The sequence below is a fragment of the Halichoeres trimaculatus genome, unplaced genomic scaffold (genome assembly GCF_033239565.1).
Source record: "Halichoeres trimaculatus isolate MK-OKI-2021-1 unplaced genomic scaffold, fHalTri1.1 fHalTri1_scaffold_9, whole genome shotgun sequence".
NCBI classification, from domain to species: Eukaryota; Metazoa; Chordata; class Actinopteri; order Labriformes; family Labridae; genus Halichoeres; species Halichoeres trimaculatus.
The window spans coordinates 34,676,710-34,700,259 of record NW_027437188.1 but is presented as its reverse complement, the minus strand read 5'-3'; the positions used below and the strand labels follow the sequence as shown (position 1 = coordinate 34,700,259).

The following is a 23,550-nucleotide window of genomic DNA, read 5'->3' as shown; positions in this document are numbered from 1 at the left end:
AACTGTTTCCATCTCTTTTTTCCTGTTTTTGATCCAAAGTTTGAGATGAAAGTCGAGTCGAGATGAAAATCAGATCTTGATGCCGTACGTCTCTGTCTCCTTTAGTCCTGGAGATCCTGCAGCTGGTGAAGAAGCGGGACCTCCTTCTCGCCGACACTCACATCCTGGAGCTGGAGCAGGAGTGCAACGAGTCTGCCGCTGCTGCTGAGCCAGAGGAAGCCAGCGGCCCGAGCGTCAAAGATGGCGGGCGGAGGAAGGCGAAGGACGTGGAGCTTCTGTACGAGGAGCTGCAGAAGGAGCTGTGGGCTGTGGTCAGGGAGTCTCTGCGCTGTCCAACGGCTGGGCCAAACCTGGGTCTGGTGGTTCAGGTGAGGATTACTGCAGCGGTGATACATATAATCACAGTTTTCACAGTTTCCTGGCATCAGTGCGTGTTGTTCAGGAAGTTTTTGCGCTGATCTTGGGTAAAAACATGAAAATGAGATCTCCCTGTTGGTTTATGTGCAGGTCCTGCAGCAGGAGGAACAGACTGATAAAGACTGGGCCCTCAGTGAGACTGCGGCCCCCGGGGGCCCGAGGCCTCGCCGTCTGAAGCAGAGGTGGAAAGAGGCAGTGGAGGAAGCGGCTGACGGCTCCCTGCCTCAGAGAACAGAGTTCACAGCCGGGGAGCTGGACAGGTACCTGGACCGGCTCCGGGCTCGGGTGGTGGAGGACCTGGGAGCTGCCAAGAGGAACGTGGTTTCAATTTACCCTGAAGAGTACCAGCCCTTTGAGGTGAGGCCATCAAGGTTATGGAGGTGAACATCCAGCAGGGGGCACTGCTCTGATCTCATTCTGTTGTGTTGACCGTTCAGGTGTACGTGCAGAGCTACCACCAGGCAGTTGCGAGGCGTCTGGAGGCAATCACAGACAACCAGCTGGAGATCACTGACATCTACTCCCTCCTCGACTGGCTGCACAACATATACAACAGGTACACACAAGTTGAATAGTTCCAGGAACCATTTTGTTCGCTACAATGAGAATATGTTGCACCAAACTCAAAAAACTCATGCTGTTTGTTAAAACTTGATCAAAATTCCCTGAGTAAGGAAAGTGAACGAGTTCCCCACAGGATGTGACTGAACAGACTCCAGGTCAGGAGTAAGTGTGGTTGTGTCGTTTCAGGGACGTTCTGGGCACGGTGTGTATCACGAGTCCGTTCAACCGCTCTCAGCTCAGCCCCCTGCTGCCTTCAGAGACCGTGGACAGACTGGAGTTGGACTGTCTCAACTCTGTCAGGGTGAGACACACACACATATAAACTAAAGTTGTTCTTTTATGTTTTGAACGACTGGCTTGGATGAAACAGAATTCCCACCCTGGGGTTCGAAGAGAAGTGTGTCGTCTGCGAAGTGAAACTATTGTTTTGTCCGTTGGGATGCTTGAATCAATATTCTTAAGGAAAGGCAAATTAAAAAAAGGTTATGATAATTTTTCTTTCTACAATCAAATTTATAATCCTAAGAAAAGAAGTCTGAATTTTCAGATTTCAGTTGGAATTCTGCAAAAATGATGTTTGTGTCCTATATTTAAGGGTTGTGAGAGAAAAGGTTTGAAAGTCAGAAATCAGACTTTTTGGGAGATTCTGAGTAAAATCCCCAAATTCTGACTTTTTTCTTAGAGTTCTGAGATTCAAGTCTTTTGGAGCAGTGGTTTTCAAAGTGGGGGCCGTGGCCACCTGGGGGGCCACCAGGAAGCGCAAGGGGGGCCATTTATTTTCATTTACATTTAGTTTTGCTTTTTTATTCGTAACTGTTTGTCCTGAACATACAAAACATAAAGTGCTGGGTCACATGTTTCCGACTGTACCTATCCGCACTTGTTCTGACAGCTGCAACTTTGGCATGACGATGTCACGATCTGTGTAGATCTGGCGGTTTTTGCTTATTATAAAGCCTTCCAAAAAACTGAACTAAACTGGGAAGCTCTTCCTCTGTCTTACTGTTACTGCTACATGTAAGAGAGGTGTTTCCCACCTTGGCTGACAGAGCCCTGAATACCTTCTCCCTTTTGCAACAACCTGCTTGTGTGAGTCTGACTTTTGCTTTTTAATAATTTCCTGTTCTTACAAGAAAAGTGAAAAAAGTTAGAAAATACATTCTTAAAGTTGACATTTCTTTGCATATTCTGAAGCATTGTCTGTTGGCTTTCAAAGGGGGTTCCCCTGCCAGAAGCAACACTAATAGGAGGGCCTTGGCATCGTAAAGTTTGGGAACCCCTGTTTTAGAGAATCTTAAAAATTCTGAGATAAAATCATTTCATTCCACAGTGAAGAAATGTAGAGTTACAGTAGCAAACAAGAAAATGTATGGCGCAAAAAAAGATTATATCAAATAGAATGATATAAAACATGTTCCAAGATTAAATAAAGTTAAAGTAGTGAATTTGGACTTTGAAATCAGAATTAGAAAATGTCAGATCTACGAAAAAAAAGGTTATTTGGCCTGCCTGGCCTTTGTCATCTCCAGTGGCCCTTGCTCTCCTCCTCTCCTCTTAGAGAAAGTGAAGCACAAATGTATCTTTATTCATAGATTATTTGGGGGCTTTTGATTGGACAGATTGAGAGACAGGAAATATAGGGAATTATTCAGCTGGAACAATTTGAAGTGGCTGAGTTAGCTCGCTGATAGGACACGATTCAGAGATTGAACTTCCAGTATGGCGCCTGCCACCTTTGGGCTTGGCAAATAAGAAATCTTCATTTTTCCACTGCTGAACGTCAAAGATAACACCCTCCAGCTCGTCTCAATTCTGAGGTGTGTTTGTTTTTAACCCCGGCTCCTCCCTGTGCAGGCCAAAGTGACCACGGAGCTGAGCCAGGTCCTGGACGAGGAGGAGAAAAGGTGGATGGAGTCGCTGCACATCGAGGAGTATCAGATCACTCTGGCTAAGACTGTCATACAGGTAATCAGTGCTCACTGTGGTTCCTGCAGCAGCTCCGTTTCCTGTGGCTTTAAATAAAGTTACTGAATCAGAGCGAGGTGTTACATAAAGGTGGATTCCGCTGTGTTGTTTACGTTGATTGTTTTCTGACTCTTTCCTTGAGTTGGAGCCAAAGTCAACACCGAGGACTTCCTGATCTCCCTCTTCCCTCACACACACACATATGCACACACTCGGATGTTTTCTCATGACTTCAGAGGACACTACACGGACTGACTCTGACGACCCAGGGACTAACCTTAGACTAAATCTTCACTCTGAGAAACAGTCATTTCTGTGAGGATTTGCAGTTAGTCTTCTTACAGAAACTGTCCTTTCAACAGCAGGAAAACACACACAAACACCTTTTACACTACTGACCCCTGGTGGCAAGAGAAAGTATTACATGAGAAGTAAACTCAGGATTCAACCAGAAACTAGGCAGCAGGAACACAAAAAGTATTTTATTACCCATGACAGATAAGACACAAACTCTGCTTGTGTGGTTTCAGAGGCTGCAGGTGGATCTGGAGCGTTCTGCCTCCATCAACAGGAGTCTGGGCTCCAGAGTGGCTCAGTGCAGCCTGAACGGCCTGGCTGACTTCTTATACAGGTACACATTTATTCACAGTTCTCTGGTTCAAGGAAAGCACTTGTTTTTCCTGATTGTAATCCTAATTTTCATAACTCATTTCAGTTTCCAACGTAAAGCTGAGATGTTTCACGAAGGGATGCAGTTCGGGATGTTCGGAGACAACGAGGACGGATACGTTTCAAAAACTATCGCTCTTGTCAACTGCTGTCCTCCTTTCAGGTAAGACAACAGTCAGAGAGACGCTGTTTAGGACAAAACTAAGGTGGCTGAGAAGTGCAAACAAAAATTTACAAAACATTTTTACGATATAAATACAAAAGACAAAATTTTTTTACAAGCAGTGATAAAAATTTGCAAAGTCAGAATTTTGATGGAAAGGAAATGTACCAAATGCCGAACTTGACGTGGGAGTGGTTATACCTGAGAAGTCAGTCAGTTGGTGTTACTGGAAGGCAAGACATAGCAGCGTGACATTTATGGAAGTAATAAAAAGTTTATGGTAAGCGCATTATGTTTGGGCAATTCGGTGGAACCCGCTTTAGCCAATAAATGTGGTTTTGCTTTTCGTGTGAACGGTGGAGGAAACGGAAGGAGTTATGACGTTTTGTTGCACACATTCAGGCTGTTTCGATGTCCCCTTGGCGCTCGGTCCTTCCATTTCCTTCTTTCCTAAATCTATTTACAACGAACTGATCTTAGTCATGGTTGAATAAATGAAAGAGTGAGGCGGACGGGAACGGGATGTGCGTCTTTTTCAGCTTCAAGTTTATTCAGAATGAAGAGAAATTTATATTTTACTGATATATCTTTTTCTGGACTTGAAGATAAACGTTATCCTGGTAGTCTGAGAGTGACCCAAGAGAGGCAAAGATTTCAGATTTAGTGAATGACTAGTTTTATGATCAATGTCAACAGTTTTTCTTCCTATCTTAGGCAAAGTCCTAGAAACATTGTATGCCAACAGCTTATTGACTTTCTCCTGTTTAACAATGTGTTTAATACTTTCCAATCAGGCTTTAGGCCCCACCACAGCACTGATACAGTAAACACACAGACGCAGGCAAAGTCTCAGTCTTAGTTTTGCTGGACCTGAGCGCTGCCTTTGACACTGTTGACCATGAGATCTTATTACAGAGGTTAGAAAACTGGGTGGGAATCTCTGGTACTGCTTTAAACTGGTTCAAGTGCTTTCTTGAGGGCAGGACTTTCTTTGTTAAAATTCGTAACTGTGTCTCAGACCAAATGGCCCTGACCTGTGGGGTTCCCCAGGGTTCAATCCTGGGACCCCTATTGTTGCCTATCTTATCTGGAGTTTCTTATCAGGAGTTTAACCAATGAAAAGATTTAATCTAATGGTCTGGAAAAGCCTGTGTTCGATTTTTATAAGCAAGTGGAACATTAGCCATGCATGCCATAAATTAGCAATGTGTAAAGACGCCAGCTGTCTTTCAATTCCCCCTAGAGAGAATGTTCACGCTCCCAACCTTTGGTCATTAAATCAGTTGTTATTGTTCTAATGTTTTTAAACTGTAAAGCACTTTAGAGGACTACAAAAAATGAAATTTTGCAACTCAAGTTTTGTTGCAGGCAATGTAAATCAAATCGCCCCTATCCTATATTGGTTTTACCCTAACGCTAACGATGCTGGGATAATTAGGATCATCCCAAATTTACCTTAACTTTTAGTCCTGAATAAATGTGGTCCCTGTTTGGTGTTGCAGTTTTTTTGGTCTCCTTTCAGTCATGAAAGTGTGTGTGTGTGTATGTGTGTTTTCAGAGGGTTTGTGCAGCGCTGCGCTCAGTGTGATCCATCAGTTAGCGAGGACTCTCTGCGTCGAGCCAACAAAGCTCTGGATAACATCGTCCAGCAAGGAGTCCGAGTGCTGTCTGAACGCCTTTACCTGCACATCAGGGTACACACACTCACACACACACTCACACACACACAGCCGTTATCTTTACGACTTTGACCCGAGTGTTAGTCCAACACTTATTCTCTTTCTCTCTGCCGTGTTGAGACCACACCTCTGTTGTCTTTGTAAATAAAGGTTTATAAGTTAAATTTAATCTTTAACTTTCGTTTATTCTGAAGTGTTTGATGAAACATTTTAACCTGATGACTCAAAGGGACGGCTAGAAACAACAGACTTCCTCTGTGATCTTGAAGCCGTCTGACCTCTATGTTTGCTCGTATATATCCCATCATTTACAACGAGATTAATAGCCCCAAAATAAGTTATTTTTTGGTTAACAGTATTTCTCAGACAGGTTTCCCCAAGACAACATGAATGCATTTATGTCACAAAGACCAAAGGTCTTTTTGATGTCACCAAGGGGAAGGGGAGTGAGCTGCCTGAGCTCTGAAACCTTTCTCTCGTTTGCATTTTCAGCCTTTCTTTGAGCGACTGGTGAAGAGGAAGTGGCTTAGCAACACAGAGCCATACGAACAGATTGAAGCGCTCGTCAAAGAGGACTTCAAGAAATATCGCAGGATGGACAGTCCCCCATACCAGGTACACACTTCAACGCAAAGTATCAGGGACGCACCAACCTTCAGCTGAGTCAGTGGGGATGACCTCCTTGATTTAGTCCATGGTCAGGGTTTTACATTAGGAAACATTTGCCACTAACACCCATCTCTCTTCTTCGCCCTCAGCTGCTGGTTGCAGAGGTGCACCGCCGCGTGGTGATGGAGTACCTCCGCTCAGTCATGAGAGGCAGAATCATCTGCACCTCTGCAAAGATGAGGAAGAGGATGGCGGGACGGCTTCGAGATGAAGGCACACAGATCAAAGTCCTCTTCAAAGACCTGGTCAGTGTGAAAGGTCACCAAGGTTTTCCTCAACTGTATCTGTGCTTACAGATATGACAGTTATCATTGACTGTAGCGTCCTCTAGTGGTTTGATGTCTGATATAATGTTTACATTTGAAGCAGATTGATATGAAGCAGCTTTGAAGGCGATAAACTGACACACTCTGTTGTCAGTTTGTGTGCATTGAAAACAATCCCGAGGCTGTGGTCTTCAAACCTCAGCTTCATTTGTTGGAGAAAATTTCTGATAACCTGGAATCAAGTTCACTCTGTTCATCTCTCTGTCTGTCTCTCAGGAGTCTCCGTCCAGCTGGTTGGACAGCGCTCTGCCTCACATCTCAGAGATCATCCAGCTAGAGGACGTCCCCTCCGTACAGATGGAAGTCGGAGTTCTGGTTCGGGAGTTTCCAGATGTCAGGTACCGACACACGTAGCCAGGGTCTTTATTGAGTTGCAGGGTGATTTATCTACCTGGAAAGTTTCTGCTCAGTGGACAGTACTTTCCAGGGACTTGTGGAGGCAGGGCCTGCAAGCTGAATATCTCTGATTGGTGGAGCAGCCATAGTGTTCTTATTCTCCCTTCCTCTGTCCACAATAAGATGATCCCTAGCTGTGAAGGATTTTGTGTAGTATCTCCCCAACAATGGTCTTCTTTGAGCTCGACAGTCAGAGGCTCCGTCTACACGATGACGTTTGTGTAAGACACAGAAGACGGCGAAGACACTAAGACGCAGTCAAAAAAATCTGCGTTTACACGGAAACGCTATAGTGCGCATGCCAGGCCTGTAGTTGGTGCTATAACTGTCTTGTCCAGAAGTGGCTTTTAGTAGATCTCCACTGAAGTAGAGTTGGGCAGATCATCTGGTGTATTGGTGAATGCTGAGAGCAGAAGTGGAGCAACAGATGCTCATTTTGTTGAAAGACAGTCACAGATTCAGCAGATTCAGCAGCACAAGAACAACACGGTAGATCGTGACAATAGATACTGTTGTGTTCGCTAAGCGGAGCATGATGTTAGCGTTTCCACGGCAGCAGTGTCCGCAACGATGCAGAAAAAAATCCACTCTGGAGCCTGTTTTCAGAAGTTTGTGTTTTGTGTTGGCTAAAGCGCCGTTTCTGTGTAAACGGTAGGCCAAAACGCAACAATACTTTTGCGTTAGACCCTAAAACGGCCCCTGAATGTGTATCAAATGGTGTCCTACTTGCTGTATGGTTTTCATTGCTCTATTGGCCTGATTTGCGCAACTTTTAAGGCCTCAGAAATACAGACAGCAATGAGCAACAGAAATCTATCAGCATCATACTACTGTTGTGTTAAAAACTGTGGCAATAAACCGGTCTTTGCTCTTAAGCTCTGATGAGATCAGAGGCTTTGTTACAGATGCCAAAGGGTTCCCTGATAATGAGTTCACAGGGAAAAGGCTCAAAACAAAAATAATTTGACTGGAAGCTAAAAATAGCTCAGGTATGTGTGAGCGAGAAGCTAAAGACAAAGCATTAACACATAAACACTTTCCTTCCTCTCTGATGGTGACACGGCTACTGAGAAATGTCACCTTTAACCCACTGAGCCTGTGTGTTGTTCTATATTCAGTATAGCCCTCATGTTATTGTTCTCCTAATAGCTGTATGCATTACATTTACCTCCGCAGCATGTCCTCTGAGACGTCTCTTTGTAGACTGTTCCAGTCTTACTCCAGTAATATCCCGACAGAAAGAGTTGTTATCTCTGACTGCTTAAATATTACATAATTTTTTTTCCCCAGGGCCATTAAATAGGCTGGAAAGTCTGCAACCTGATGGCTCAAAGCATGTCCGCTAACAGTTCTTGCTTTTGTCCTTGGCAGGATCTTACTCTTACAGAAAGATCTGGACAAAGAGGGACCTTTTTGTTGCAGAGGAGGAGGATTCTTAACCACAAACAGCTGTTATGTTGTGCTAATGCTGGACGTAAATTAAATTATTTGCACATATTTGAGTGCCCACAGAAACTGAAGCTGGTTAGGCTAATTTTTATTCCTGTTCCCATAAAAACAGGTAGATTCAGAGTTGGAATCCATCTGTCCCAGATAGGGATGGGTACCTTTCACATTTAATTTGACACGGTACCGATCCCCGGTACCTGGCAATCGGTACAGGTACTCAAGGGTACCAGTTTTCGGTACTTTTTTGTGTATATGTGGTAAAAAATATCAATTTGTTTCATAATAAAATAGATTTTTTTTAATTTAACATATTTATTCTTCAGTTTATAAACTTGCAATGCTGTGTTTATGTCCGGCATGGAAAATTGCCTACTCTTCCACTCCCTCACAGTCACAAGGATGCACTTAGGTACCTAAACATGGTATTTTTTTATTGTACGTGAATTGAATTCAGTCAGTACCTATAATGTACATAATTAGGTACCCAACCCTAGTCCCAGATTTTGCAGAAAAATCAACCTCCTCCTTCAGTCACTGCAGGATCACTAAGCTGTTTATACATCACAGTTTGGATAAGTCTGTTTGTCCCCATGTTTAGGTTACAGCCGTTACAGCTTGTTTTACATAAACTAGCTTAAGAGGGAGTCTAAGGCCATGTCCACCTGTAGGGTATCTGGGGAACCACATATAATTTTATAGATTTAGGCCTGTCATCCACACCAGTCATCATGGTTTTATGTATACACTGGCAAACAAGTTTTTTTGCTTCTCAAATGTTACAGCTGAATGACAGGGGTTTATCCTGATTGGCTGGCACGTGTTGGCTTGGCGTGTTTAAAGCCACACTTACCAGCAGATTTGCCCAGTAATGTGAGGACGAAAGTATTTTCAAAAACAAATGAGGGGGGATCTTCATTTTTGACAGTGCCTGGCTAGGGTGTACAAGGCCTAAAGGTACTTTTTACCCCCAGATTTGGGAATGTTGCTCATGTTTCCCTATTTGTTGTGAAGACAACTGATTGCCCAGAAAAAATGGCCTCAGCTGGTTTTCAGAGGTTACATTGAATGAGAACATGAGGTTTGGTATTGAGAGTAGAAACAGCAATAGGCTTACGTCACTTGTGTCTCCATTCAATTCAGCACCAGCAGAAGAGCTGGAAGCATCATCCCAGGACTCCACAACATCTCCTGGGTTAGTCCAGGTCTTTCGCTGAGCTGCTCTCATACATTTACATCCTGCTGTCAGAGTTTCTTTACTTTCTCGTGATACTAATGCTCCAACTCAGGAGTTCACACCTTTCTGTATTTTGTGCGTGGTGTCCGACGTTTGACAAGTCTTCACAAGGCATTGACCTCCTGGCTTAGATGGTGTACTGGAACCGACTTCCAACAATGCAAAGTGCGACAAGGACACAAGGTGTGAAAGCAACCAAAGACTTTATAAACCATTAAGTCATGTACAGAGGTCTGATGCTGGAAGTACTGTCCTTGACCTTGGCTCTGTCTTCAGGATAAGTCCATTCAATCAGCAGTTACCATGATTTAACCTCCTAGATCTTTGATGTTGATGTGTTCCTCTTTTTTAGGAAGAAGCACGTGTCAGGCATCTTGAACATTCGAGGGACGACACGGCAGGCAGAGCGTCAAGAGATCCTCAACATTGTCAAAGACATCGAGAGCAGCGACGGCGCTGGCAGTAGTGGCGGATTGGCTCGGCTGTCCCGGGATCGCGCTCTCTTCTCTGAGGTGCCGGTTACCTCCGAGGTCCATTGCCTGAATGTGGGACTGAGCCGCATCGCCCTCACGGCTTCGTCCTGCTTCACCACTATGCGACCACGCCGCCGCAAGACCCGAACAGCTGTACAGGAAAATCCGGATGATGTTCTCTAAGAAGAGTCTTCTCAGAGTCTGGATCAGTTTTTCTCCCATTAGTCAAACAACCCCCAAAAAAACAAGTATCAACTTAAATAGGAATGGTGAGGTAGTTTTAATGTCAAGCAAAGACTTCGGAAATAATATGAAAAAAGTTGTAGTAGATTCAAATCAGACCCCACTGATTTCTTGCCCTTGCATTTCTGAATGAAAGAAACCAACCCACTTTTTGTAAATTACCTGAGATCCTGATAGAAACAACCGGAGTTCATCCTGCTGAGGAGAAACACGTTAGAAAGGGAACATGAGGAGGATACAGAAGTCCCTGGTGGACAAGGTTTGTTGGTGATACATCAGTAAGACTGAATACTATAGTATCATCATGTGTAGATTCAGTCTGAATGAGTAATAAAATAAAGTAACAGAGCTTCTAAAAGTTCTCTTTAACTCTTCTGTTCACTAGATTTATGTGTGAACCAAACCACACTGAGTTTTTCTTGTGATTATTTCCGTTATTTTGGCTCGTATGGGATGTCTTCTGTCACTTTCAGCCTCATCACTCGTGAGTGAATTGTCCTGGACGAAAGCAGATTGATGAAAGGAAACAGTCCCTTGAGTTTAAGTGCCTTTTTTTTGGACAGAGAAGAACCCAGGATTATGAGTCAAACAGATTGACTGTGTCGCGCTGTGCCGACTGGACCTTGGAGTGAGATCCAGGAGCTAAAGACTGGACTTAAACACACAGGTGACACAGGAACAGCTTATTAATAGTGTTTAAAACAATCTGGATTTTAAGAGTGTTTCTAACATTTAAAAAAATCTTCTTGGAGCTTTTATAAATGTGGAGTTTGTAATCCTAAGAGAGACATATTTTTCTGTTGCACGTGATAAAAGAAAAACTGAAAATGTTGAGATTAATCAAAGGTACTAGACGATGATCTGGGTCTCTTTCATGGTGTGTTTCAACCAATGATTTTAGTCCGAGCTCTTTGGTATGATGAGGTTATTATAAACGTGGAAACGAACACAGATATATATTTTCTGTTTGGTTGTGGAGAAAAATGAGGGATTACTCTGCTCATATTCAAGTTATTTTTCACATTTAATGGTTCATAACTTTAATTTATCTGTTCGTATTGATTGTTGTTCCTTCTTCCAGTCACTGGATTCACTTTATTCCTCTTTTTCCAAGATTCATCTTCATGCACTGATAAACAGCAGTGGTGTGTTCAAAGACACTCAGAGATTATAGCACTCTTATTAAAAGCTGACTGATCTGTGCACTTTTCAATTCCTTGTAAAGTCTGACTTTTTAAGACGACAGGTGTAGTGACACACTCTGGCCATCAGAGGGTGGTATAGACTAAACTATCAGAGTTTGTGATTTACAGTATCAGCACTTCAGATCAGAAGATAAGTTTCTGTTCCTTCATTTTTCGTCTCTGTTCTTGGACGTGTGTAAATGTGGATGTATGAAATGAATCTTTCTGTACAGATCAGCTTTAAATGACAATAAAGACAGATCAGATCACTGTTTGTCGTTAGTTTGTGGTATAAATCAGTACTTCTTTTGTATTGATCAAGTTGTCTTGATGTCATAAATTTGTTGTAGATTCTTGTACCAAACATAACGACTGCTTAAACTCCTTTCCCATTTGTTAAAGGGAAGAGGATGGGAAGTTTAGTTGTCATGCAAAGAAGAATATAGATCAGGACCACAATCCAGACCATCATAGGCCTTGTTCATGGGCCCATCAAAGAGGTGATCATAGACTGTATATAGAGTGGACAACGTGGCTCTGCCATTTGAGCCAAATGGTATCTTCAAATCACCACAACAATCCGACATGAGAAACATTTCTAAGAGGTGTATTAATTTCTTAAAGCTTGACCACAGCCCATCTGGAATGACTGAAGATTTGGATTTTTGGACCTATACTGCAGCCAGCCACCAGGGAGAGCAGTTTCCATGGCGACCTCACTCTGAGCTGAGCAAGATAACGTCCATTTTTTTTTACAGTCTATGGCGGTGATTAGAGAAAGAAGCCTGTAAAGTCTTTGGGGCTTTAATCCTCGCACTCACAGCAACATCTGGTGGTTGTTTAAAGTTAAAGCAGCTGAGACTGTCTGGAGCACCACCACAATCCACCACATTGAAACTTCAAGTTTATTCTAGTTTATTCTACGCCTAAAGACAGCTCAGTCAGGCTCCAGTCACCCGGGAGCCTGAACGGGATAAGCGGTAGAAGATGAATGAACAAATGATGTGAATCTTAATATCAAGTATATTTGCACACCAGTGGCGGCTGCTGGTCAGTCAAGGAGGGGAAGCTCATTTTTTTTCTGGCCTACAACATAAATTTGTTTATTTATTGAAACATAAATTCTGCCCTCCATTCCTTTTCAAGAAAATGACTTGTGACCCTGTCGTACCAACCAGGTGTTTTTTTCCAGGGATTCTACCAGTGTTCTCTCAATGGTCAGCAGAGCTAGACTGCTTAAACGGCCTTGGCCCATTGTGTTGCGGGCGTAAGACTTGAGACGCTTTAAACAGGAGAAGCTCCTCTCTCCACCTGCAGGCTGTAAGTGTGAGTGACAGGGGGAGAAGCTCCACAGCTGTAACTGTAGCTGCTTATTGTACAGGGACAACTAAATGTAGACGTGAGAAGCTGCTCCGGTGGAGGGTTATACTTCAAGATCGCTGACTGGCTCATTTCACTGTCAATCAAAAAGGGATTCGGCCTCAGACAAATCATCCAATCATCATGCAGAAGCCCAGCGTCCAGGCCAGACCACTGCCTCATAGACCCCCAGAGAGGCTGAGCGTCTGATGGGTGGGACAAAGCCCAGCGTTTATCCAATGACCGTCCAGTTTCCACAGTGGAACAACCCACTCTACGCTTCCCTGCTGAAGTCAGAAGACGCTCAGCGTCCGATTGTGTTAAAGCGCTGAGACGCTGTGAGGATGAATGAGAAGGAGGTGGAGCAAGTTACCTGTGATACTGTGATAGGTAGCTGATTCTGGACAAAAGATGAAGGAATTCTAGCTCAGATTTTATCAATGAAATGTTCACACAGCAGAACATGTCACCACTTTTTATGGGGACATTTTAGGGGAAGTTGAGCTTCCCTTGCATCCTGAGAGCAAACGCCACTGTTGCAAACATCTTCATGAATCTTTTCCTGATGAGGCTGACCCTTGATTTGGTTCATGATATTAATAGTTAAAGCTCTGATGGAACTGAGGAAAGACTTCCCCCTAAAGAGGATCTCAACCGTTGTCCATTTAATGTTAATGTTAAGGGTGCACGATTAGTTTAAAAATATATATCTATATATGTTCCTGGACCACTCAGTCCACACAGAAAAACTCCTTCAATCAGGACAAAATTACAACCAAAATGTTTTTGTTGTTAAACATAATTCTTTGTAGTTTCTTGTTCTACCGTCTCTTGCTGATTTCAAGTGGAGAATAAAAAAACAATGAGAACTGGTGTAAACCCCGGTGCTTTTGCTCATAAAGCTCCGCCCTCTAACATGAGTCACCGGGGAAAACCAGGAAACACTGTCAGTTTACCTCAGTGAGAAGACGAACACACAGACTGAGGGGCAGATGATCAGGTTTACCTTCAGAAAGCAGACAGACAGCTGCAGGGGTAAGTACTGGAATATCTTGAACTCAAAGAAGACTGAAATTAAACTTTTACAACTTCAACTCAAAGAGAGACAAAGTGAAAGTAAGTTTGAAAGGGAAGTGAATGACTTCTTTCTCGGCATCTCTGCTGCATTTCAGTTTCACTCTGACTCATGATGACCTCCCAGTTAGAGAAAGATCTGAGCTGTCCAGTCTGCCATGACATCTTTAGAAATCCTGTCATCCTGCCCTGCTGCCACAGCCTGTGTAAAATCTGTCTGCAGACCTGGTGGAGACTGAGGGAGGATACGGAGTGCCCGGTTTGTAAGACGAGACATTCAAAGAAGAAGCCTCCCCGCAACCTGGTGCTGAAAAACCTGTGTGAAGCGTTCCTGCTTGAGAGAGATCAGAGCTGTTCAGAGGATCTCTGCAGTCTGCACTCTGAGAAACTCAAACTCTTCTGTCTGGATGATGAAGAGCAAGTATGTCGCATCTGCAGAGATTCAGAACACGCTTACCATGACGTGAAACACATCGATGAAGCTGCTCGAGAGCACAAGAAGGAGCTTCTCGAAACTCTGGAGCCCTTAAAGAGGAAGTTAAAGGATTTTGAACGAGTCAAAGTGAAGTTTGACAAAACTGCTCAACACATCCAGGTCCAGGCCCGACACACAGAGAGGCAGATTAAGGAGCAGTTTAAGAAGCTTCATCAGTTTCTAGAAGAGGAAGAGCGGACCAGGCTGTCTGCACTGAGGGAGGAAGAGGAGCAGAAGTGTCAAAGGTTAAAGAGGAAGATAAAAGTTCTGAGCAGAGAGATAGCAGCTCTTTCAGACATAGTCAGAGACATGGAGGATGAGTTGAGAGCTGGAGACGTCTCATTCCTAAAACGCTACAAGGCTGCAGTGGAAAGAGTCCAGCAGCGCCCCCTGCTGGAGGATCCACAGCTGCCCTCAGGAGCTCTGATAGAGCAGGCCAAACACCTGGGCAACCTGAGCTTCAACATCTGGAACAAGATGAAGGACATGGTCTCCTACAGTCCTGTGGTTCTGGACCCAAACACTGCTGATCCAGAACTCATCCTGTCTGATGATCTGACTTCTGTGAGACGAGGAGAGAGACAGGAAGTTCCTGAGAATCCAGAGAGGAGGAAACTCTGGTGTGTCCTGGGCTCTGAGAGCTTTAACTCAGGTACTCACAGCTGGGTTGTTGAGATTAACGGTAAATGCTGGAGCCTGGGGGTGATATCAGGGTCTGTTCAGATGAGGAGGTTCAAACAGACTGGATTTTGGAGATTACGGTTCATTAACGGTGAATACAGGGCGCTCTCCTCATCCCACCTTAGGACTGATCTCTCAGTGAAGACGAAGAAGCTCCAGAGGATCAGAGTGAATCTGGACTGGGACAGAGGACAGCTGTCGTTCTCTGATCCTGATACTAACACACACATACACACCTTCACACACACTTTCACTGAGAAGCTGTTTCCTTACATTGACACTTGGGACGAAAGACCACTGAAGATTTTACCTCTGAAGGTCTCTGTGAGTGTGGGGCAGCAAACATAGATGAAAATGATGATGATGATGATGATAGCTATGTTTTGTTCACATCAGCCAAAGATAAAATGCTGCAGTGTTATTAAGATGAGATAATGTATAGGGAGCAGGTGGTTGTGGGTACTGTAGCTCATGGTGAAAATGGTTTCTTGAAACTATAATTTATGATGTTTTCAACTTAAAAAGTGTATTTTGGTGGTGCATTTGTTTTATTCTGCTGTCTGAAGATTAGGTGAGGGTGACTTTACACTTGATCCCTCATCTTTCTTGGCTACACTGTAACAAAGTACTGTAAGTGAACAGGGAAATATCAACGGTAAAATCCTGTGATGCTATGCAAAGAATTATGCTATTTTTATTTCACTGTGTTTTGAAACCATGAGTAAGGAGAGAACACAGTGGATATGAGACCCTTCTGTACATTGTGTGGTTACATTGCAGGGGGAACCAGCTGTCTGCGCTCTGCTGCATGGACTGGCTGTCTGTGCCCCACTGCATGGACCATATAGCCAATGATTTTTACAGTCTGTTTAATATTTTATGTTAAGAAATTAGATGTATTTATGGCCAATTTTAAAAAGAAGTGTATAAGAAGTTTTTTATTATCTTTAAATTATCACTACTGGAACAGTATTTCACTTGACAGCCTGTGGCTTCCGCATTTCGACATATCAATGTACAGCAGGGTCTCGTATTCACTGTGTTTCCTTACTATCAATCACTGTACATGCACTGTGGGAAAAAGTGGAATTACTGTCCATTTCTGCTGCCAATATTTTACTGTTATTTTACCGTGACTTTTTTTTTACAGTGAAATAGGAGAACAATCAGTCTATACTATTCTTGGTATTAAGAGCTGGTTTAAAAGATTTTGTTTTGCCCACAGGATGTGGGAAAAGTGTGACAGTGTTGTGGTTGGTGAAAAAAAACAAAAAAAAAAACTTTTTTCCAAGCAGTCGCACTTTACGTTTGGTTTTGCTGATTGATGTTGCAAATGTCGGATGAGAAACAGATTGTTACCCTAACTTTGTATAGAACAAAACTAGATTCTGCTGCTCACAAGTGTTTTTAAATGTGATAAATATTACTTTTGTGTGATGTCATGGTTATTTTTTAGCTGATCAATCTGTGTCATTAAAATACAAGTATGACTAAACTAACTTGATTGAAATGTGCTCTCACGACGGATAGTTTGTGGTCTGTTGGGTGTTCTGATGTTCATAATAATAAATATTGATCTGTTTGTAATTGTTTTTGGTATATTTTTTATGTTGATGCTGCCGCCTTCTCTGCAGTGGATTTCCATATTCAGAAACCCACAATTTAAAATGCAATGCACATTTGTTATTCTAGCATATTATTCTATGACAATATAACAATAATAATAATCAAAATCTTAAGACCAGTTGAAAAATTGCTAGAATATGCATTTTTCACATTTGGACCTTAATGAAGTTTTTAGTAGAGCTACAATATGCAAAAGCAAGAAGGGGGAGTGCGACAAAAAACATGTGGAACTTGTAATACAAAAAAAAAAAAAAAACTGAAGTAGGTTGTTTACCACCTGATCAAAAGTTTAAGACCACAGGCTATTGAAGCCAAAATCTGCTCCAAATGTTCATTTTCTGTCAGGCATTCACACGATCATGCCCTCCTGATGGCTGAAGCTAAGAAGCTGTCTCTTCTTGAACGTGGTCGGATTGTTGAGTTGCATAAGCATGGCCTCTCTCAGCGTGCCATTGCTGCTGAGGTTGGACGCAGTGAGACAGTTATTCTACATTTTCTAAAAGATCCTGAGCATTATGGAACAACAAAGTCAAGGTAGACCCAAAAAAATTACACCTGTCCGTCAAGACACAGGGCGGTCCTCCACCCAAATAAAGGCCCTTACTGGAGCCATCAGACGACATCTGCAGGAAAAGGATTTCAAAAACAAAAAAACGAATTGAAAGACCTCGTCCCCTTCAACACCACAAAACTGCCCGTTCAGACTTTGCCAGGGAGCATCACGGGACATTGAAAGGTGGAAAAAACTTTTATTCTCTGATGAGAAAAAATGTCACCTTGACGGTCCAGATGGCTTCAACGTTACTGGCATGACGAGGAGATCCCACCTGAGATGTTTTCTACCCAGAACAGTGGAGGGGGGTCCATCATGATCTGGGGCTTTTTCATTCAGTGAACACTGGAGCTTCAGGTGGAGCAGGGTGGTCAAACAGCGGCTGGTTACGTGCAGATGTTGCTGCGGGCGTCCTTCATGACTGAGGGCCCTGGTCTGTGTGGGAACAGCTGGTTTTTCAACAGGACAACGCTGCAGCTCACAATGCTGGGAGGGGAAGTTTGTAAAAATGGCCGTCAGTTCCAGACAGTCGATGCCCTTCGTGAAGCCATCTTCACCACTTGGAGCAATGTTCCCAAAAGCTTCCTGGAAACACTTGCATCAAGCATCAAACCAATTTTTGAAGTGATTAACAAGAACAGTGGAGCTACTCATCACTGAGTCCTACTGAGAAAACTTTAATTCTGGTTTGGAGGGTTTTTTTTTGTCATTTTTGAGTGATGGTCTTAAACTTTTGATCAGCTGATAAACAGCCTGTTTCTGTTTACTTGTTGTTTTCAATAAATTACCTTTTCGGAGTGCTTTTTGTCGCACCCCCCCTTCTTGGTTTTGCATATTGTAGCTTTACTTAAAACCTAATTAAGATCCAAGTGTGCAAAAGGTCAATTCTAGCAATTTTTCAACTGGTCTTCAGATTTTGATCAGGTTTGTATAAGACACAGTAAAAAAAAAACAGAAACAGATTGATGTGAGCATCAGTTAAAGGTATGTCTAAAAAGATGAGTTTTGGCAAAGGAGGTTACCGTTGGAGGAGCGAAGACTACGGGGGCAGGTAGTGGGGGTGGATTAGGTCAGTTTGATCGTGAGCAGCCAGGTTATGGGGGGCTTTAAATGTCAGCAGAAAGACTTTGAACTGGAGGCAGTAGGGAACAGGGAGCAGTGGAGGTTATCAAGGACAGGAGTGATGTGATCATGGGAATGGGAGTAGGTGAGTACATGGGAATCTGAATTCTAAATGAGAACTTTGGAGGAAGAACTGTGTGAGAAGCTATTGCAGTAGTCGGTTCTGGATGAAATGAAGGCTTGTATGAGGGTTATGGCAGCAGAGAAGGAGAGTAGTGGGCGGATACTGGCTGTGTTATTAAGATGAAAAAAGGTGATTTCGATGATGTAATCAACATGCGGTTCAAAGGTGAGGCTGCTGTCCAGACGAACCCCCAGATTACAGAGGTGGGACGAAGAAGCAAGGGTGGTGTTATCAACAGTAAGGGAGAATTTCACAGTTTAGCTAAAGGAAGGTTTTATGCAAATGATGGATTTAGTGGAGATGTAAAGTTGGATATCATCGGCATAGCGGTGGAAATGGAAACCACGGGTTTCATGGGTTTCCCTCCTCACTCACGGTTCCAAACACAGACACAACAAAAATTACTTTGCTGTAAAACGATGGCAAAACACTGGAAACAAGGTTGCCACCTAAAGAAGTTAGTAAACTAGCAAATCTAAATCAACCGAACCAAGAGAAGGGTGGAGACAAGACATCTTATCAAATCAAGATTCTTCACTTCGCTCTGTTTTAGAACAAGAACATTATTTATTGACTTAACGTAAACTTCTATGGCAGCCTTTTACATCATATTTGTATCTTGATAAAACTTACATTTAACAGTATGTCTGCTCTTCATGTATGAGTTTTATGGTTCCTTTTTTGTCTGTGGAATTGAGGTGGACTGTGAGTTGTTGTGTTAGTCCAGGTTTAGGTACAGTCACCCTACTGTTATAGTCTTGATGTCTAACGTGTCTGATTCTGCTCATGGGTAAAGGAAGTTTGTCCTTCCAGTCCTGTAACTAACTAAATACTGTAAAGGTCTCCACTCACAGTGCGTTAAAACGAGATCAGACAGAGAATTTATCTCATTGCTGAGGCACACCATGTGAATCCTGAGACTCTGCTGAACAGACATGATTTTATGTCATAAAAGCCAGGATTGGTTTCTCTTCAAATAAACAGGGATCCATCTGTTATATCAACTAATTTATCTGAAAAGGCAGAGCAAAATTGCAAGCACAACTGGCAAAGGTTGTCTCATTAAGAAACTGTAATTCTTTGGATGTAGTGTCTACTTCTACTGTGTCTTGCTGATTTCAAGTGCAGAATAAAAAACAATGACAACCGGTGTAAACCCCAGTGCTTTTGCTCACTAAGCTCCGCCCTCTAAATGAGTCACAGTGAGACAAACAAGGAAGCATGCCCTCAGTTTGTCTCACCGTGACCAGACGAACACACAGACTGTAAGACGGACGATCAGATTCACCGTCAGAGCACAGGCACAACACCAACAGCGGTAAGTACTGGAATATCTTGAACTTAAAGAAGACTGAAAGAAAACTTTTATGACTTTAACATGGAGGGAGACAAAGTGAAAGTAAGTTTAAAAGGCAAGTGAATCAGCTCTTTCTGTGACTGCATCTGTGCTGTGTTTCAGTTTCAATCTGACTCATGATGGAGTCCAGAATAGAGGAAGAGCTGTGCTGTCCAGTCTGCCATGACATCTTTAAAGATCCCGTCATCCTGTCCTGCAGCCACAGCCTCTGTAACATCTGTCTGCAGACCTGGTGGAGACTGAACAGGGAGAGAAAGTGTCCAGTTTGCAAGACAAGATCTTTAAAGAAGAAGCCTCCCTGCAACCTGGTGCTGAAAAACCTGTGTGAGTCTTTTTTGCTGGAAAGAGATCGGGATGGTTCAGAGGATCTCTGCAGTCTGCACTCCGAGAAACTCAAACTCTTCTGTCTGGACCATCAGGAGCCAGTTTGTCTCGTCTGCACAGATTCAGAGACACATAGCAAGCACCGATACAGACCCATCAATGAAGCTGCTGGAAACCACAAGAAGAAGCTTCTGGAAACTCTGGAGCCCTTAAAGAGGAAGTTAAAGGTTTGTGAAGGAGCTAAAGTGAAGTTTAAGAAAACCGCTCAACACATTCAGGCCCAGGCTCAAAAAACAAAGAAGCAGATTAAGGAGCAGTTTAAGAAGCTTCATCGGTTTTTAAGAGTGGAAGAGCGGACCAGGCTGTCTGCACTGAGGGAGGAAGAGGAGCAGAAGAGTCAGAGGATGAAGGAGCAGATGGAGGCTCTGAGCAGAGAGATAGCAGCTCTTTCAGACACAGTCAGAGACACAGAGGAGCAGCTGAGAGCTGGAGACGTCTCATTCCTGAAAAACTACAAGGCTGCAGTGGAAAGAGTCCAGCAGCGCCCCCTGCTGGAGGATCCACAGCTGCCCTCAGGAGCTCTGATAGAGCAGGCCAAACACCTGGGCAACCTGAGCTTCAACATCTGGAACAAGATGAAGGACGTGGTCTCCTACAGTCCAGTCATTCTGGATCCAAACACTGCTGGTCCAGAATTCATCCTGTCTGAGGATCTGACCTCAGTGAAACCAGGAGAGAGACAGGAAGTTCCTGAGAATCCAGAGAGGACGCTCTTTTCTGTCCTGGGCTCTGAGGGCTTTAACTCAGGGACTCACAGCTGGGACGTGGAGGTTGGAGACAATCAGACCTGGATCGTAGGAGTGTCATCAGATTCTGAGCGGATGAAGAGGTTCGAACACTCTAGATTTTGGAGATTACGGTTTTTCAACAACGAATACAGAGCAGTCTGCTCATCACAACCTGACTCTGTCGTGTCACTGAGGGACAAGCCCCGGAGGATCAGAGTGAATCTGGACAGGCGCAGGGGACAGCTGTCTTTCTCTGATCCTGATACTAACACACACATACACACCTTCACACACGCTTTCACTGAGAAGCTGTTTCCATACATTTACCTTTGGGACAAGCCTTCACTGAAGATTTTACCTCGGAAGATCTCTGTGATGGTGACAGAGGAAATAGATGATGAAGATCACGATGATGACTTCTACATTTTTGATTATGATGATGATTTATATGGTTTTGGTTTAGACTTTGAGGATGAAGACAGTGAGGACTTTGATGAGAATGACGACAATGATGACGATGACGATGATGACGATGACGATGACAACAATGATGACAATGACGAAGATGATGATGAGGACATGGATGATGATGATGACATGGATGACGACGACGATGTCACTGACAACGAAAATGATGACTAAGTATGTGAACTGATCTGGGCTTTTTTTTTTTCAACTGATTTGCATTTTAGTCGATAATCTCACCTCGTTTAGAGATAAACTGGAGGTTTTGTTGTTTTTTTTCCAGAGGAATACAACTGGACCAGAACTGGACTAAAACCAATCTCCACCCAAGACAGTACACAAAATTATTACTTAGCACTTACCTGTGGGAGATGAGGAGAGAGACAGAAAGCTCCTGAGAATCCAGAGAGGCGAACACTCTGCTCTGTCCTGGGCTCTGGGAGCAAGTACTCAGGGACTCACAGCCGGGACGCCAGTAGAGACTGGGACCTGGGAATGAAATCACAGTCTGTTCAGGTTGATAGATTCGGATGAATTTTGCAGTTCAGTAGTGTCGAACGTACATCTCCTCTTTCAGTGACAGTAAACACATCACTTATGACAAATTTCAACATCAAATGAAATACAGGGTAAGGCTCTGTAGGCCTGATGTGTCGACTCACGCTGGTTCATTCTTATTGTTTGAAGCATCTCTGTTCTAAATATCACCCAATAACTATCACATCTGAAATTACATTTTTTAGATTGCTGTTTTTTGTTTTATTTTTGCTAAGTGTTGGTTATCAAGCATGTGAAGCTAATCTGAGCTCACATTCGATTCCAGAAAAATGTATAACACTTTAAAACCCATGAAATGTGATTTTTCTCATTAGCTGACAGTGCTAAATGAAGGCTGCTATGTTTGTTCTGAACCATCAACCATCTGTAGCTTTATTTCAATCAGCTGATCTGTAAAGACTTTTGGGATATGAATGCCTGCTCTGGCAAGCTTATTGCCTTTTCAGTGGTTTAATGGCTCCCCCATGTGGAGAAACTAAGTTATGTCTCTCATGTGAAATGTAATTCTTCACAAGGCCAAAAACAAAAAGTGCCAGACCTTTTTTTTCTTTTTTATCAATAAATGGTGATATATTTTTTTTAACTTTGATATCTATGGGCTTTATTACTCTTCCTCCTGTTTCCCAAGTTGAACGAAAATTATTATTTTTTCATTTATTTCAACATACATTTGCAAAGAATATTTCCCCTGGTGTTGATGATGTTTATTCAGGACTTCATTGAACATCCTTTTGGTTAAATCATCTTGATAATTCTGGGCCTATTGAAAAAACGTTGTGCTTTTTTATAAAAATAAACAAGATTTTATAATTTCGAGTACAAAACTTCAGACCTCTGATAACAATAAAAGCAGCAGGGAAAAACTGTTTCAGCACAAAGAAACAAATCTGAATAAAAGGCAACAACAGATCGACAAATTGTAAAAATATATATTTCAAAGATCATTATTGATTTTTTAAAAGCACATACTTCACACATCAAATTAGTTCCTGCTACTTTCAGCACTGAAGTCATGTCTTAACAATTTTTTGCAGTTAAATATTAAATTTCTTTAACTTTACACAGAATAACATGAATTAAGCATCATGTTTTATTTTTTAAAAATACTGGTTTCCTGATGTCATGAACAGTATTCACAGGGTTGAAGATTAAAAGGGCAATTTATGATTAATGAGGAACAAGTAGGTAAACAAAAACGTAAGGGATAGATAAAACATGGTTTTGCAACACACTTCTTTTTTCCCAGAAAAAAACAATACATAACTTTAACTGTAAATATTTATTATTGCTTCTAAATATTTAATGTCTCTCATTAAAAACCTCAAAATTGCATCAGAGACGTCTTGAAAGAGACTGTATGACCACAGAAGAACACTAAAAGAATAAAAGAATACATTAATGGACATTGTTTTGGATCAATCTGTTGTTATATTATTTACTTTAATGTAAACATAGAGTAAAATCTTGAAATCAGAAAAGTCACAGACTTCTAGGAATGTTTCTAAAACATATAGATGAATAAGAGCTAATGTTGGCATTTTCGAGCAAAACTACATTGCCCATACTATTTATATTTGTATATTTAGGCGAAGTCTGTGACTCTAAACCGATAG

General features: G+C 42.5%; 3 protein-coding genes across 4 annotated transcripts in view; all 3 read left to right on the top strand.

Annotated features, from left to right (window-relative positions):
- exoc3l2b (exocyst complex component 3-like 2b) overlaps positions 1–11,690 on the top strand; it is a 51,296-nt gene extending 39,606 nt beyond the window's left edge. For both annotated transcript variants that reach the window (XM_074678844.1, XM_074678842.1), the window contains exons 4-15: positions 106–368; positions 508–774; positions 855–973; positions 1,168–1,282; positions 2,836–2,946; positions 3,477–3,577; positions 3,662–3,778; positions 5,337–5,472; positions 5,950–6,072; positions 6,216–6,371; positions 6,669–6,790; positions 9,884–11,690. In XM_074678844.1, coding sequence (XP_074534945.1) covers positions 106–368; positions 508–774; positions 855–973; positions 1,168–1,282; positions 2,836–2,946; positions 3,477–3,577; positions 3,662–3,778; positions 5,337–5,472; positions 5,950–6,072; positions 6,216–6,371; positions 6,669–6,790; positions 9,884–10,187 — 1,934 coding nt within the window. In that variant the 3' untranslated portion in view covers positions 10,188–11,690. The remainder of the gene's footprint in view (positions 1–105; positions 369–507; positions 775–854; positions 974–1,167; positions 1,283–2,835; positions 2,947–3,476; positions 3,578–3,661; positions 3,779–5,336; positions 5,473–5,949; positions 6,073–6,215; positions 6,372–6,668; positions 6,791–9,883) is intronic.
- A 2,065-nt stretch (positions 11,691–13,755) lies between these two features.
- LOC141798378 (E3 ubiquitin-protein ligase TRIM39-like) lies at positions 13,756–15,455 on the top strand. Its single transcript, XM_074680288.1, has 2 exons — positions 13,756–13,825; positions 13,963–15,455. The coding sequence occupies exon 2, from the start codon at positions 13,977–13,979 to the stop codon at positions 15,366–15,368; it is 1,392 nt and encodes a 463-aa protein (XP_074536389.1). The 5' UTR covers positions 13,756–13,825; positions 13,963–13,976; the 3' UTR covers positions 15,369–15,455.
- Positions 15,456–19,912: 4,457 nt separating this feature from the next.
- Positions 19,913–22,149, top strand: LOC141798202 (E3 ubiquitin-protein ligase TRIM39-like). The gene is made up of 2 exons (XM_074680031.1): positions 19,913–21,556; positions 21,663–22,149. The coding sequence occupies exon 1, from the start codon at positions 19,919–19,921 to the stop codon at positions 21,554–21,556; it is 1,638 nt and encodes a 545-aa protein (XP_074536132.1). The 5' UTR covers positions 19,913–19,918; the 3' UTR covers positions 21,663–22,149.
- Positions 22,150–23,550: the final 1,401 nt, after the last annotated feature.